A 14,682-nucleotide genomic window follows, 5' to 3' on the forward strand; every position below is an offset into this window, starting at 1 on the left:
ACTGACTGTGTGGAGTTTGCACGTTCTCCCCGTATCTGCGTGGGTTTCCTCCGGGTGCTCCGGTTTCCTCCCACAGTCCAAAGATGTGCGGGTCAGGTGAATTGGCCACGCTAAATTGCCCGTAGTGTTAGGTAAGGGGTAAATGTAGGGGTATGGGTGGGTTGCGCTTCGGCGGGTCGGTGTGGATTTGTTGGGCCGAAGGGCCTGTTTCCACACTGTAAGTAATCTAATCTAAGCTCATGCAATGTCCTGCTAAATCTCCTTTGCACTCCAGTGCAATCACATCTCTCCTTTGATGAAGATTGCAGAACTGTGTTTTGGCCTAACCAACATTTTATACAGTTCTAGCACAATCTCCCTGCTCTTAAACTCTGTACCTTGACAAATAAAGGTAAGTATCCCATATGCCGCCTTAGCCATTTTATCTAGCTGATCCACTAATTTAAGGGACTGGTGTATATGCACACCAAGGTCTCTCTGATCCTCAGTACCTCTCAGGGTGCTACCATTGATAATGTATTCCCTTGCCTTGTTTCTCCTGCCCAAGTGCATCACCTCACATTTCATATACAATCGGTTCTGCTATAATGCATGTTTCTTCAACATGAATTGGCTTCAACATGATTGGAGAATTTAAACTGTTCTTTGTAGAATGCAAGCTTCCTTACCTGTCTTAACTATAAAGCAATTCCAGACCCATTAGTTTAAATGCTGCAACTATTTCCTTATAACACTAGATTGCACGAGAACAGAACTATCGTATTATATCAGAACCAACTATATTCATTTCTCTGGATTGGATTCCCTTTGCCCCTGGTCAGTCCATCTGACCATCCTGTCTATATCCTCCTGTAATTTGTGGCTGTCCTCCTCACTATTTACCACCCCACCAATTTTCATATCAACCACAAATTTACTGATCAACCGTCATCCATTCAAGCTGACATCATTGTTTGCAGGAACGAGTGACTTCAGGAATTGCTTTTATTCTTTAATGGGATGTAGGAAACACTGACTGGACTAGCATTCATTGCCCATCCCTCACTGAGTTGAGAGTTAGCCACATTGGCTGTGAGTCTGATGTCACATGCAGACAGACCAGATGAGGATGACCAATTTCTTCCTATAAGGGCATTAGTGAACCAGAAGGATTTTCCTAAAAATCAACAATGGTTTCATGACTGTCAATAAACTCTTAACTCCAGATTATTATTGAATTTAATTTCTACCATCTACCATGGTGGGATTTCAACCCTCTTCCCAGAACATTACCTGGATTAATAGTCATTGAGTCATAGAGATGTACAGCACGGAAACAGACCCTTTGGTCCAACTCGTCCATGCTGACCAGATATCCTAACGTAGTCTAGTCCCCTTTGCCAACACTTGGCCCGTATCCCTCTAAACCCGTTCTATTCATATACCCATCCAGATGCCTTTTAAATGCTGTAATTGTACCAGCCTCCATCACTTCCTTTAGCAGCTCATTCATCATACAAGTACCACCCTCTGTGTGAAAAAAATAGGCTAGCAATAATATCACTAGGATAGACTGAAGTAATTAGGATTGTTCTCCTTAGAGAGAACAAGGTTAAAAGAAGACCTGATAGAGGTTTTCAAAATTATGAGTGAGCTGGACAGAGTTGTTAGGAAGAAGCTATTCCTGCTCATAAGAGGAACAAGAAAGTGAAGACATAGATTTAACATGATGTGTAAATGAAGTAAGGGTGATATAAGAGAAACTTTTGCACACACTAAATATTTAGGGCCTGGAATGTACTCTCTGAAAATGTGATGGAGTCAGCTTCAGTTGAGGCATTCAAGAGGGGCATTGGTTTATTTGAATAGAAATAATGTTGAGATTTGGGGAAAAGGTAGGAGATTGGCATTAGATAATAAAACCTCTGCAGGCACAGTGGTTGAATGGTCTCTCATTTCCCACCCAAAGAATTGGCCCTTTAATCACTTTTCACAGTACCCACAGTTCATCTTAAGCCCTCGGGCACAATTAATACTATAAAGATGCACAGATACAAGCCTTCTCTCACTCAGTCCACTGACAGCCACAGAATCCTCAGATTCCCTTTCCTGTCCCTTTAAATGGCTTGATGTGGTCTGGAAAACTGAAACAGCAAGATTTTTTTTATTCATTCCTGGGATGTAGTTAGGCCAGCATTTAGTGACCATTAAAAGTAAAAGTCAGCGGCATTGCTGTTGGTCGGGAGTCACATATAGGCCAGATCAAGTAAAACAGAGGGACCTAGTGCTTCGGCTGATTAAGTGTTTGAAGTTTGCATCACATATAGACAGGGTGATCAAAAAGAGTACAGCATTCTTGCCTTCATTAGTCAGTCCTTTGAGTATAGGAGTTGGAAAGTCGTGTTGACATTGGTGGGGCCTCCTCTGGAACGATGTGCCCAGTTCTGGCCACCTAGTTATAGGATGGATATTATTAAGCTGGAGAGGGTTTAGAAGAGATTTATGAGGATGTTGCCTGGTATGGAAGATTTGAGTTATAAAGAAAGGCTGGATAGGCTGGGACTTTTTTTCCACTGGAGCATGGGGAGTTGAGAGGCCACCTTATAGAAGTGTATAAAATAATGAGACATACAGATAAGGTTTATGGTAGTTGTCTTTTCCCAGGATGGGGGATTTCAAGAGTAGGAAACACATTTTTAAGATGACAGAGCGATTTTAAAAGGATAAGAGGGGCAAATGTTCTACACAGAGGGTGATTTGCATGTGGAATGAACTTCCTGAGAAAGTGTTGGGTGTGGATACAATTACAGTGTTTAAAAGACATTTGGATAAGTACATGAATAGGAAAGGTTTGGAAGGATGTGTGGGCCAGGACCAGGCAGGTGAGACGAGTTTAGTTGAGATTATGTTCCGTATGGACTGGTCAGATCAAAGGGTCTGTATGATTTTGTGACTCTAAAAAGAATTTAAGGAAAACAAATTTCCTTTCCTAATGGACATTAATGCTGATGGAGTTTTACAATATAGGCTAGTTTTTAATTACAGATTTTCATTTAATTCAAATTTCACCATCTGCCTTAGTGGGATTTGAACATATACCCTGAGAATATTAGCCTCAGATTCTAGTCTCATTGACACTGCTGATATACTGCTTTGTGCAGTAAAAAAGTCCCCTGCCATTCTTCGCTTCCATTCTCTGTTTTCCAATTGTATGATACACATGGTAACATAGCCTCTGCTGTAGTCCCAGAGATCTGCTTCACTACAAGGATCTGTTCACAAACTGCCAAACAGAAATCAGTTCTTTTGGAGATGACCTTGCTTGCTTTCTATCACACAAATTCTCAGTGTATTAAGCAAAGATACAGTCAATCCAGAATTGCACTTGAACTCGGTCACTCAGTCGGCCTTTTATTTGCTAGTGGGATACAGTAGTACCCCTGTACCTACAGGGGATGCATTCCACGACCTAACGCAGAAGCCCAAAACTGTGGATAGGAGCGAACTCGTTCATTTCAATGGGAAACATACCTTCCTGACAGCCTCCTGGCCCCTGGTTCCAGAAGGTTCCCTTTCATACGTTTGGGCCGCGGGAAACCACAGGTAAGTGAAACCGCGAAAAACAATTCCATGGATATGGGAGTCACCCTATATTTCTGGCTGGCCTGTCCCTAATTCAGAAGGTGTGACTCTTTCACGAGTCACAGGAAACTAACATGCAGGTACAACAGATAATAAAGCAAATGGAATATTGGCTTTTAGATTAGATTCCCTATAGTATGGAAACAGGTCCTTCGGACCAACAAGTCCACACCGACCTCTGAAGAACAACCCACCTAGACCCATTCCCCTCTGACTAATGTACCTAACACTACAGGCAATTTAGCATGGCCAATTGACCGAACCTGCACATCTTTGGACTGTGGGAGGAAACCAGAGCACCCAGAGAGCGTGCAAACTCCACACAGACAGTTGCCCGTGTTGGGAATCAAACCTGGGTCCCTGGCACTGTGAGGCCGCAGTGCTAATTGCTGAGGCACCATGTCTATAGCTAAAAGAATGGAATAAAAAGGTAGGGTGTATTTTTGCAACTTGTACAAAGCATGTGTGAGACCACACCTAGAGTATTGTGCACAGTTTTGTCCCTCTTATTTGTGGAAAGTTGTAGTGGCATTGGAGGCAGTTCAGAGGAGGTTCACTAGATTGACCATAGAGATGAGGGGTTTGTCAAATGAAGAGAGATTGAACAGTTTAAGCCTAAACTCTGTGGAATTTAGGAGAATGAGGAGAGATCAAACTGAGGTACTGAGGATGATAAAATGTATGGATAAAATAGATGTGGAGTGGATGCTTCCTCTTGTGGGGCATTTTAGGGTGAGAGGTGATAATCTTAGAATAAGGGGTAACAAATTTACAACAGTGTTGAGGAGAAACTACTTCTCCCAAAGGATTTGAATCTGTGGAATTCACTACCCCAAAGTGTGTTGGATACTGGTACAGTGAGTAAATTTAAGGAGGAGTTAGACAGATTTTTAATTGGTAATGGAGAGAAGGCAGGAAAATTGGGGTGAGGAGCATATCAGCCATGATCAAATGGCAGAGCAGAATGGGCCAAATAACCTAATTCTGTTCCTATATTTTATGAACTTGGGTGGTGATGAGCTACCTTCTTGAACCATTGCAATACTTATTCTGTAGGGAAGGAGTTGTAGGATTTTGACACAGTGAATTGAAGAGATGGCAATATATTTCCAAGTCAGGATGGTGAGTGACTTGGAGGGGAACTTCAGGGAATTGTCTTCCCATGCATCTGCTGCCCTTCTTCTTCTAGATGGTAATCAACATAACTTTGGAAGGTGCTGTCTAAGGAGTCTTGATGAATATCTGCAGTGTACCTTGTAGACGGTGCACACTACTGTTATGAACATTGGTAGTGGAGGAAATTTATGTTTGTGCTTGTAGTGCCAAACAAGCAGTCTGCTTTGTCCTGAATCAAGCTTCTTGAGTATTGTTGAAGCTGCACTCATTCAGGGAAGTGGGGAACATTCCATTCCTGAAGAAGGGCTTATGTCCGAAATGTCGATTCTCCTGCTCCTTGGATGCTGCCTGACCTGCTGCACTTTTTCAGCAATACATTTTTCAGCAGTATTTCATCATACTCCTGACTTGTGCCATGTTGATGGTTTCAGAGGGAAGTTAAAGAATCAACCACATTGCTGTGGGCCTGCACCCAAACTGGCTCCTCTATAAAGGTAGCCCATTGTCCAGTTTCAGTTCTGCATCTTTGATTCCAGTTTACTCAGGACATTCTCAACTCTCTGAAATTTGCCTTCCTCTAATTAAGTACTTTACCCTTGACTTTTTTTCCTGTTCCTTTCTATGGTTAATCAAACTCTCTTATGATACTATGATCCCAATTCCTTAAGCGTTCTGCCCACTGACAGGTGATCCACTTAGGTCACCTCATTCCCTGGAAACAGGCCATTGAGTCTGAATCATAACCATCAAGAAAATTTCACGAACACACTTATGGAACCCTTATTTCTCTTTGCACTATTGATATTCTAGACTTGGAGAGTTTACACTGGACATCTCAAAATGCTGGAGAGGTCCCGCCAGTGTCACCTTTACAAGATCCTCCAAATCCAAGAAAAGGGAGTCTGACAGCAATATCCTCTCCCATCATTGAAGGGACAGTCTATTAAAACCTGAGCTCCACTGATCAGTACATGTCATTCGTGAGCCTGATCTGGATTCCCAATGAGACTGCTCGACTTGGACTTCCAAGAGGATGATAGGAAACACTTTGTGGACATCCTCAAAGCCTCCCTGAAGAGGTCAACCACCCTGATGACTCATGGAGACTCTAGCCGTGACCAATGAAAATGGAGAAAGTTCACTTGGAAGACTGTTGGGACATCAAAATACTCCATTGGGAAGATATGGAGCTAAAGATGAGTTTCGGACGGAACAGCATAAACACCCAATAAACCATTGACCCAACCTTCCAAGCGCAGTAGAGTCTGCCAATCAAGCATCAGATTTATCAGCCATTCTAGAAAAGATTGAACCCTGACTGGAAGGAAGCAAAAAAACATAGAAACCAAGAGCAGGCCGTTTGGCCCATGGAGCCATGTTCCTGCTTTGTCCCTGTACCTTCTGTTGCCTTTAAAATCTAAAAAAAATCAAAACTGCAAGAATTGTGAGTGCTGTAAATCAAAGAACAAAAGTAGAAATAGCTGGAAAAGCTCAGCAAATCTGGCAGCATCTGTGGAGAGAAATCAGAGTTAACATTTCAGGTCAGTGACCCTTCCACAGAAACCATCCTGAGGAAACGTCATTCAACCCGAAGCATTAACTCTGATTTCTCTCCAAGATACAGCCAGACCTTCTGAGCTTTTCCAGCAATTTCTACTTTTGTCTCCAAAAAGAAATCTTTTTTGAATTGATTTTTTAATTTCAAATCACTCTCATTCCCAAGGGATTGTCTGAGGATAAGGAGTGGGAGAAGATCTGAGACTATATTAGGATAGGGTGGGGTGCCCAAAACCTCTAAGAGCGCTCAATGCATGGCCTGATCGAGAGTTTAAAACTATCATATGATCCCTAACTAACCTGCTCCCTTCCATTACACAGACACTTGACATGATCGAATATCTCTTCAAGACTGTAAATATTCTGAAAGCATCTCATAGCCACTTGTTTCCACAACACAGAATGGCATGGGTTTAATATTTTACTTACCGACCAGTTAGCTGAAAATTCTGGGCAGGGACGGGAAACAGTTTGCCCGTCAAGTGTTTCTTCCTCTGAGATTCCTACACTCCTCTTTGAAGCTTATTTTTTAAGCTCCTGTCTCCATGAATCACAGTGTTACAGTGGACAGTCCTCAGGGACAGCCCTTTCAGCAGTAAGGCTGTTTTAAATTCAGTGCCCAACTGCCCTCCCCCCCCCCCCCCCCCCCCCCCCCCCCCCCCAGTTCCCCTCAGCCGTGCTCTAATCTCTTACTCCCTCCTCCTCTGCCCTGCAACTCATTGTTTGAAGGAGCTTGTCCAGCTGTCTCCTCTCCCAAAATATCCCCTGCCATCATGACTTAACAACACCAATAAGGGCTGGACTGGTCAGTGGCAGGGTGTGGGCGGTTGAGACCGTAGAGGGAGGGAGATAAAGGGAGCAAAGGAGGACACCATCCATTGACTGGCCAACCTGCCAAAGGAAAGTTGCCTAGTTTGGTGCGGGGGGAGGGGAGGGAATGCAGAATAAGTGGGAGGATCAGTGACCGCAAATCACGTCCAGGAATTCAAAGACCCTTATCTGCGCTGCAGCAGTGTCAGAATTAGCTGATGCCAACAAGTTGATATGTGTCTGTGTTTAAGTGACATTGCAGAAGGATCTCTGCTGTCTTAGACAAGCAATGTCTGTGAGGGTGAGGGGGTGGGAATGGAAGGTAGAGGGGGTGGTAGAAGAGACGACAGAATTAGAAAGATTTAAGCTGCCGTGCCATTTGATACGAAGCAGCTGAACAGAACAACTGATTGGACTCGACTCGTATACTGCTCCTGCAAGCCGGACCAAGAAAGAAAGAGAGAGAAAGCAATCTTTGCATTTATATAGCACCTCTCACTATCTCAGGAATTCTTTAAGTGATTTACTGCAAATTAAGTTCTCCTAAAGTGTACTCACTGCTCAGATTTAAGGAATACTGTGACCAATTTAGACACAATAATGTTGTAATGGACAAAGCATATGTGGGGACTTTTTGGACTTTAAAGGATAGCTATTTGCCAGGACACTGGGGAAAACTGCCCTGCTTTTATTTGGAATAGTTCCACCTGCAAGAGCATGTGAAAGCTGGCACTGCAGCACTCTCTGTAGTGTGCTGAGAATGTTACAAGAAGAAATTGAGGACTGCAAATGCTGGCGATCAGAGTCAAGAGTGTGGTGCTGGAAAAGCGCAACAGGTCAGGCAGCATCCAAGGAGCAGGAGAATTGAATTCCTGATGAAGGGCTTGTGACCGAAACGTCAATTCTACCGCTTCTCAGATGCTACCTGACCTGCTGAGCTTTTCCAGCATCACACTCTCGACTGAGAATGTTCTAAGCAGGCATACAGCATAGGAGCAGAAATAGACCATTCCACCTCTCGAGCCTGTTTATTATTCACTAAGATCGTGGCTGATCTGTTAATGTTTCAAATTCCACCTACACGTCTACCTCTTTGATTCCCCTGCCTTGCAAAAAGCTATCCAATTTGGTCTGAAAAATATTAATTGACCCCTGGTTCCAAAATCATACAACCTTCTCATCTCTGTCCTAAAAAGGTGACCCCTAACTTTAAAGTAGAGCTCCCTAGTTCTGGACTGGCCCACAAGAGGAAGCATCTTTTCCATGTTCACCTGGTCAAGACCAATGCACTTATCAGATCATCACCAACTCTTCTGAACTCATGTGGAAATAAACCTAGCCTGTGCAACCTTTCCTCGTAAGACAATCAGCACATTCTTGGTATCAGTCTGCTACATTGCCTCTGAACCTCCAATGTATTTACATCCCTGGTCACCGCACCTTGGATTCATATGCCATGGGCATTTAGCATAGTGTTGATTGTGGAATCTTACTGTGCATAAATTGGACTGCCATGTTTCCTGCAAAAGTGGCTGCATATCTTTGGCCAGAAGGAGTTCTCGGATGCGCAGAGGTTATGTTAAGGTGCTATACAAATGCAAGACTTCTCCTCCTTACTCCACATCTAACACACCTTACCCAAATCTCACTGCTGTTCTGCTCTGTGGATGGTTATATCGCCAACCTGTGTCTTATTAATTATTCGTGTTTAGATGATGCCTTCTGGAATGTTCCCTCTGCATGTGGTGCAATCCGAGTGACTGTAATGAGTGATTGGAGAATGACATTGAGTTCAGTTCTCTCTATATATAAAGACATTTATCAGCAAAGTGCTGATCCCTTGCATGACGTCAGTTCTCTGGAAATATCGATTGGCATTCTGTGACATTGCTCACTCACTAAAGATGTATTTAATGTTACAGCCTCAATATCCAATTGGGCAACAGCAGTTTCTTTGAATGGGAACTGGGCCTCTCCAGGGACCAAACCGTGTGCTACTATGGGTTCACACTGCACTAAAAGATGCACCACACTCCACGTTGGTTAAAAAACCCAAGTGAACAGAGAGGACTCTTAAAAGCATAAGAAATAGCAGCAGAGTTAGGTTACTCAGCCCCTCAAACCTCTTTCCCCTTCAACAAGGCAGTTCTGCCCCAGTCCTGTACTCTTCTGTGCCAACTCCACATAGCCCTCACCTTCCTAATGTTTCAAAAATCAATCTACCTCTTCTTCAGATACTTTAATTGATCTATTCTCCACAGTTCTCCAGGGTAGAGAATTTCAGACATTCACTACACTCTGGGAGATAACATGAGGCCATGAGTTTCGTGCAGCTTGACATGCAAGGACCTGTCTTGTCCTCGCGTATATTTTTATCCTTTCATGGGGTGTGGGTGTCACTGGCAAGATCAAAACCTGTTGCCATTCTCTTGCTTGGTCATTTCAGAAGTCAGTTAAAGCCAACAACATCACCGTAGGGTCAGGAGTCACATGTAAGCCAGAAGGATCCTTCCCTAAATGGCATTAGTGAACTCGATAGGTTTTTACAGCAATGGTAGCTTCGTAGACACCATTACCAAGAGTATCTTTCAATTCAAGTTTAATTTGAATTGGATTTACTAGTTGAATGGTGGATTTGAACCCATTTATCCCAAAGCATTAGACTAGGGTTTTGATTATCATAAGTCATTACTGCACAGTCAAAAGTGACAAAGGTCCCAATTTTGAAAAGCAGGAGAGATTTCCTCGGTGTCCTGGCCATACCTATCCCTCAACCAACACTGTGGCTTAAACTTTCCGGAGTTACAAAAGTGACTACTCACAAAGGCACCTTAGGATATATTGAAGTCATGAATGGCACTAGAGAAATGCAGGTTCTTTCTATAGTTGTATCAGTCTGGGATAAATCTCAGTACACTGCAGTCTTCCCCTCATTACTGATAAAAGGTGAGGGGGATGGGGTAATGGTCAAACTGTGACAGGCTTCAGATCCATGGCTAAAGGAGATATCATAGCTTCCCACCCCTGCTGATAGCTGCTTTGGAGGTGTTTTCGCATCTGTGAAAATTTGGTTTGACCTCTCCTGTTCCTGAGATCAGTCTTTCTTTGAATTTCAGCCATCAGAATGGCTGTTGTTTGGGGCCAAAGCTAATATCCTGCGGCTCGAGTTTTGTGCTTTTGTGAGGAGATAACTGAATTCAAATCAAGAGACCCACGTCATTCAGCTAACAACAGTCTCAGAGGCCGTGCCCAATGTCACCAGACTATCAGAGTTCTGATAGTGGAAACGCTGCGCATTCACACTGAAGAGCTCAGTGGGGAGGGAGAGAGAGAGACAAAGAGCAGTAGGGTCAGTGGGCAGGTCACTGACCAGCACAATCAGGGTGAATGACAAGTGTGTCAGCTCAACTTGCCCTCCAAGCAAGCATCTGAAGGTGTGTCTGCTGAGATTGTAGGAATTTTGAAGGGTACACTAAGAGGGCATTAGTATCACTCTCTTTGTCAAGCTGAGTCTCTTCTCAGTTCTGTCTGTAGTTTTGCATTCTCTTTGTAACTAATCCCATTGTGTTAACTCTGTTCTTTTGAGTGCTTGTTGTATTGCATTAATTTCTGTGCCCTTGTGCCTCTCTTTCTTTTTGCCAGTATCTATCTTTCAGTCTTATCCTCTGTCTGAATCTCTCAGTCCATCTTGCTCACATTCTCCACTTGCATCTATATCTTCCTTTGTCTCACATTCTATCTTGCTGGTCCTTTCTCACTGTCTGTGTGTGTGTGGGTGTATCTGCCTCTGTAGGTATATCTGTGTATGTCAGTCTGTGCATAACTTTGTGCGTGTGTGTCCTTGTATGTGGAACTGTCTGTGTGCATTTATCTGTGCATGCCTGTCTCTGTGTGTGCAAGTGTGGGGTGTGAGTCTGTGTCAGTGTGTATGTGCCTCCCTCTCCAGTTCTCATTCTAACTCAATTCCACTTTAGCTGTCTGACATTCTGTCTGTCTCTCAAACTCTTTATTTTATTCTTTCTCTCTTTCTGTTTTCCTGTTTTTACTCTATCTGCATTTCTGTCTCTGTTATTGGATCCCATTCTCTCATTTTTCCCCAACATTCTATATCGGAATCACTAAATCCCTGTATTGTCTTAGCACCTCCTTAGTCTCTTTCACATTAGGTATCTTGTTCAGTGTGTATCTCTTACCCTGTGTATATATCCTCATCATTCCTTCTCTCACTCTCTCTCCCTCTGTCCCAATGTCTGGACTTCACACTTCTCATAAACTCCCTGCTGCCCCTTTTTTCCTAAACTTGTTGGGGATGGTGCTGCTGATTCTGATGTTCCAGATCCCAACATTGAAAGCTGCCTGCTCAATGCACAGCCTGAGTGAGGATGCAATCATCGTGAAGGTGCAGGAGAAAATTCTGCAGAGCCTGGGGCTGACTGAACCCCCAGAGAGCTGCAATGTAACCAGTCACGAGCTGCGTAATCCGTTCAAGAGTCGCAAACTGGCACGGCGCATCACCCGCTGGATTGGACATCAAAAACCCAATAAGGACAGCGATAAATCGGAGATCATCTCATTCCCCATTACCAGTAAGCTTTACTTTGGCATTTGTAAAACTTGCTAATTGTCTCATTTTCTGCTAAGATGATATATCCCAGCAGCATCTTTTCACAATATCAGTCAGACCGAAGGCACTTTTCAGCCAATTAAGTACTTTTTGAATTGTTGTAATGCAGGCAATACAACATCCAGTTTCACAGCAAGCTCCCACAGACAACAGTGTAATGATGATCAGATGACCAATTTGTTGTGATTATAATAGAATGGAGGCAGGGATGTAATTTAATGTCACTGGACTAGTAAACCAGAATCTCAAACTAATGGGTTCAAATCCCATAGCAGATGGTGAAAGATGAATTGAGAGGAGATAGCCTAATAAAGAGAGTGCATTATTTAAAAACCCATCTGGTTAACTAATTCATTTCAGTGCTGTCCTTACTCAGCCTGGTCTATATCTGACTCCACATCCACAGCAATGTGGTTGACTCTTAACTGCTCTCTAGGCAACAAATGCCAGGTGATATTCAGTTATTTTTAAGTACATGTTTTCCCAGGATACTGGCATGAATTGTTCCTCTTCTTGGAAACAGTTGCTGTGGAATCCTTTATAGCCACTTCTAAAAAGTGGATAGGCTTGACATTTCATCTGAAAGAAAGTGCCTCCAAACAGTGCAGCACTCCCTCAGCACTCCATTGGCAGACTAGATTATCAGACTCTTTAGGATTCTTAAGACCACCACTGCTGGAGTGACAGGTGAGTGTATTACCCACTGACCTGAGCGCCCATACACACAAGCAGCACAAGATGGGGTTAAGATAAATAAAGTAAGCAGGTAGCACAAAATCTGGGTAGGTGGTTGAGTGGTTTGTCAAGCCAGATAGACAACAAAATACTGAAAGATATAATCAAGTTAAAATGGTAACAGCCAAACAATTACCATGATATTTGCAATGCACAAACATGAAAGCAAAAGAAGTGAATGCAAATCATTTGGTTTTACACAAGTTTTGGCTATTTTGTAACCCATTCTCCTCAATGTTCCCCTCCGCCCACCCCTTTAATTTCAGACATCCCGTGTGATTTACAGTATGAAGGATTTGTGGGAAATTACAGTTACATCTTTCAGCCATCCCTGCACTCCCGTCGCAACCAGGTGACCTCTGCTGAGTTCTGGTTTTACACCGGAGCCCAGTTAACTCCAGGAGTTGACCCTCTTGCTGAGCTGTACTTCCTCACCGAACCTGGCATCTTTGCCCGGGCAGCGGAGAGCATGGTGGTCGAAGGACAGTGGGTAATCTTCCATGTGTCCCAATCCTTCCTCTCATACATCTCGCACAAGGTACTTTTTCTTCAGGTCAAGTGCGCCAGTTGCCAGTGCGTGAGGGACCAAGTGAATGTTCCATTCATCCTGTCCACAGCGAAGAACTCGGGCTCTTCTCGATCTCGACGCTCCACAGTCCCCTGGTCCCCTGCCTATGTCAGTCTCCTTCAGAGGCCACCATCTCCTGAACTCATTCACGACGATTGTCATCGTTCTGCTGTCAACATCTCCTTTGAAGAATTGGGATGGGGCAACTGGATCGTTCAACCCAGTGTCTTCACCTTCTACTACTGCAATGGGACCTGTTCCAACTCCAACCGGCTCACCTCCAGCCTCGGCCTCAAGGTTTGCTGCACCTCAGTCCCAGGGACCATGAAGCCCCTGAGAGTGAGGACAACCTCTGACAGTGGCTACACCTTTAAATATGAGACTATCCCAAACATTATCACAGAAGAATGTGCCTGCATCTAGACTCTGCTTCCTCACCTTCGCCACTATGACAGAGTGGTCTTGGGCTCTTGAGGAGCTGAAGATTAGTCAGAATCCAAGAGACAAATCCAAGGGGCAATAATAAAATAAATAAAGAAGCTATATTAGTGTCTTCATTTTTTATTAATTACGAAAATATTTGGAAAGAAAGGAATGTTTGATGGACAGTTGGAAAACATTTAATGAAATAACCAACAGTCTATTCACTTTCCATTCTGAAACTAGACATCAGACCATAGCTACAATCAGTTCGACCATGGCTGATCAGATCATCCTCCACTCCATTTTCCTGTCTTTGCCCCATAATCCTCAGTTCCATTACTGTTTGAAAGTCTGTCTATCTCAGTTTTGAGTGTACTTAATGACCAGCCTCAAAGCCCTACATGGTATAAAAAGATTCCACAGATTCACTAGCCTCTGAGCAGAGAAATTCTTCATCATCTCTGTCTTAAGTAGATGACCCCATATTCTCAGATTTTGACCTCTGGTCCTAGAAACTCTAACAAGGGAAAGCAACATTTCCATATCTACCTTGTGAAGTTCTCTTAGAATCTTAGACTTTTTTAAAAAAGACCCCCTATCATTCTTGTAAACTCCAATGAGTGCAAGCCAACCTGCTCAATCTCTCTTCATAAAACAGTCCATCTGTAACCTGTATTAGCCGAGTGAACCTTCTTCGGCCTACCACCAATGCTAGTATATTTTTCCTCAGATGAGGGGCTCAAAACTAGTAAGAGTATTCCAGCTGTGGTCTGACTAGTGCCTTTTATAGTATTAGCAACCTCCCTACTTTTATAGAGTCGTAGAGATGTGCTGCACAGAAACAAACTCTTTGGTCCAATTCATCCCTGCTGACCAGATAATCTGCATTAACGTTGTTCCATTTGCCAGCATTTGGCTTATATCCTTCTGAACTCTTCATATTCATATACCCATCCAGATGCCTTTTAAATGTTGTAATTGTACCAACCTCCACCATCATCTCTGGCAGCTTGTTCCATACATGCAGCACCCTCTGTGTTAAAAAAATTTCCCTTCGGTCCGTTTTAAATCTTTGCCTGCTCACCTTAACTCTATGTCCTTTAGTTTTGGACTCGCCATCCCAGGGAAGAGAATTTGTCTATTTATCCTATTCAGCCTCTGATACTCCATGAAAAGCAACCCGAGCCTATTCAACTTCTCCATTTAGCTCAACTTCTCCAAACCTGGC

At 43.3% G+C, this 14,682-nt stretch overlaps 2 protein-coding genes across 4 annotated transcripts in view; one reads left to right on the forward strand and one right to left on the reverse strand.

Moving 5' to 3' along the window:
- Positions 1-6,777, reverse strand: part of LOC132817707 (obscurin-like) — a 306,454-nt gene extending 299,677 nt beyond the window's left edge. The window contains exon 1 of the mRNA XM_060828232.1: positions 6,724-6,777. The gene's annotated coding sequence lies outside the window, so the exon portion shown is untranslated. The remainder of the gene's footprint in view (positions 1-6,723) is intronic.
- Positions 1-13,539, forward strand: part of inha (inhibin subunit alpha) — a 36,006-nt gene extending 22,467 nt beyond the window's left edge. Inside the window, exons 1-3 of one of the 3 annotated variants that reach the window (XM_060828231.1) lie at positions 3,534-3,582; positions 11,441-11,690; positions 12,730-13,539. In XM_060828231.1, coding sequence (XP_060684214.1) covers positions 11,468-11,690; positions 12,730-13,454 — 948 coding nt within the window. In that variant the 5' untranslated portion in view covers positions 3,534-3,582; positions 11,441-11,467 and the 3' untranslated portion in view covers positions 13,455-13,539. Of the gene's footprint in view, positions 1-3,533; positions 3,583-11,206; positions 11,691-12,729 lie in introns of those variants that run through there. The other 2 variants (XM_060828229.1, XM_060828228.1) reach the window with 2 other exon arrangements.
- The last annotated feature ends 1,143 nt before the right edge of the window (positions 13,540-14,682 follow it).

Source organism: Hemiscyllium ocellatum, chromosome 7 (genome assembly GCF_020745735.1).
Source record: "Hemiscyllium ocellatum isolate sHemOce1 chromosome 7, sHemOce1.pat.X.cur, whole genome shotgun sequence".
Taxonomy (NCBI): Eukaryota; Metazoa; Chordata; class Chondrichthyes; order Orectolobiformes; family Hemiscylliidae; genus Hemiscyllium; species Hemiscyllium ocellatum.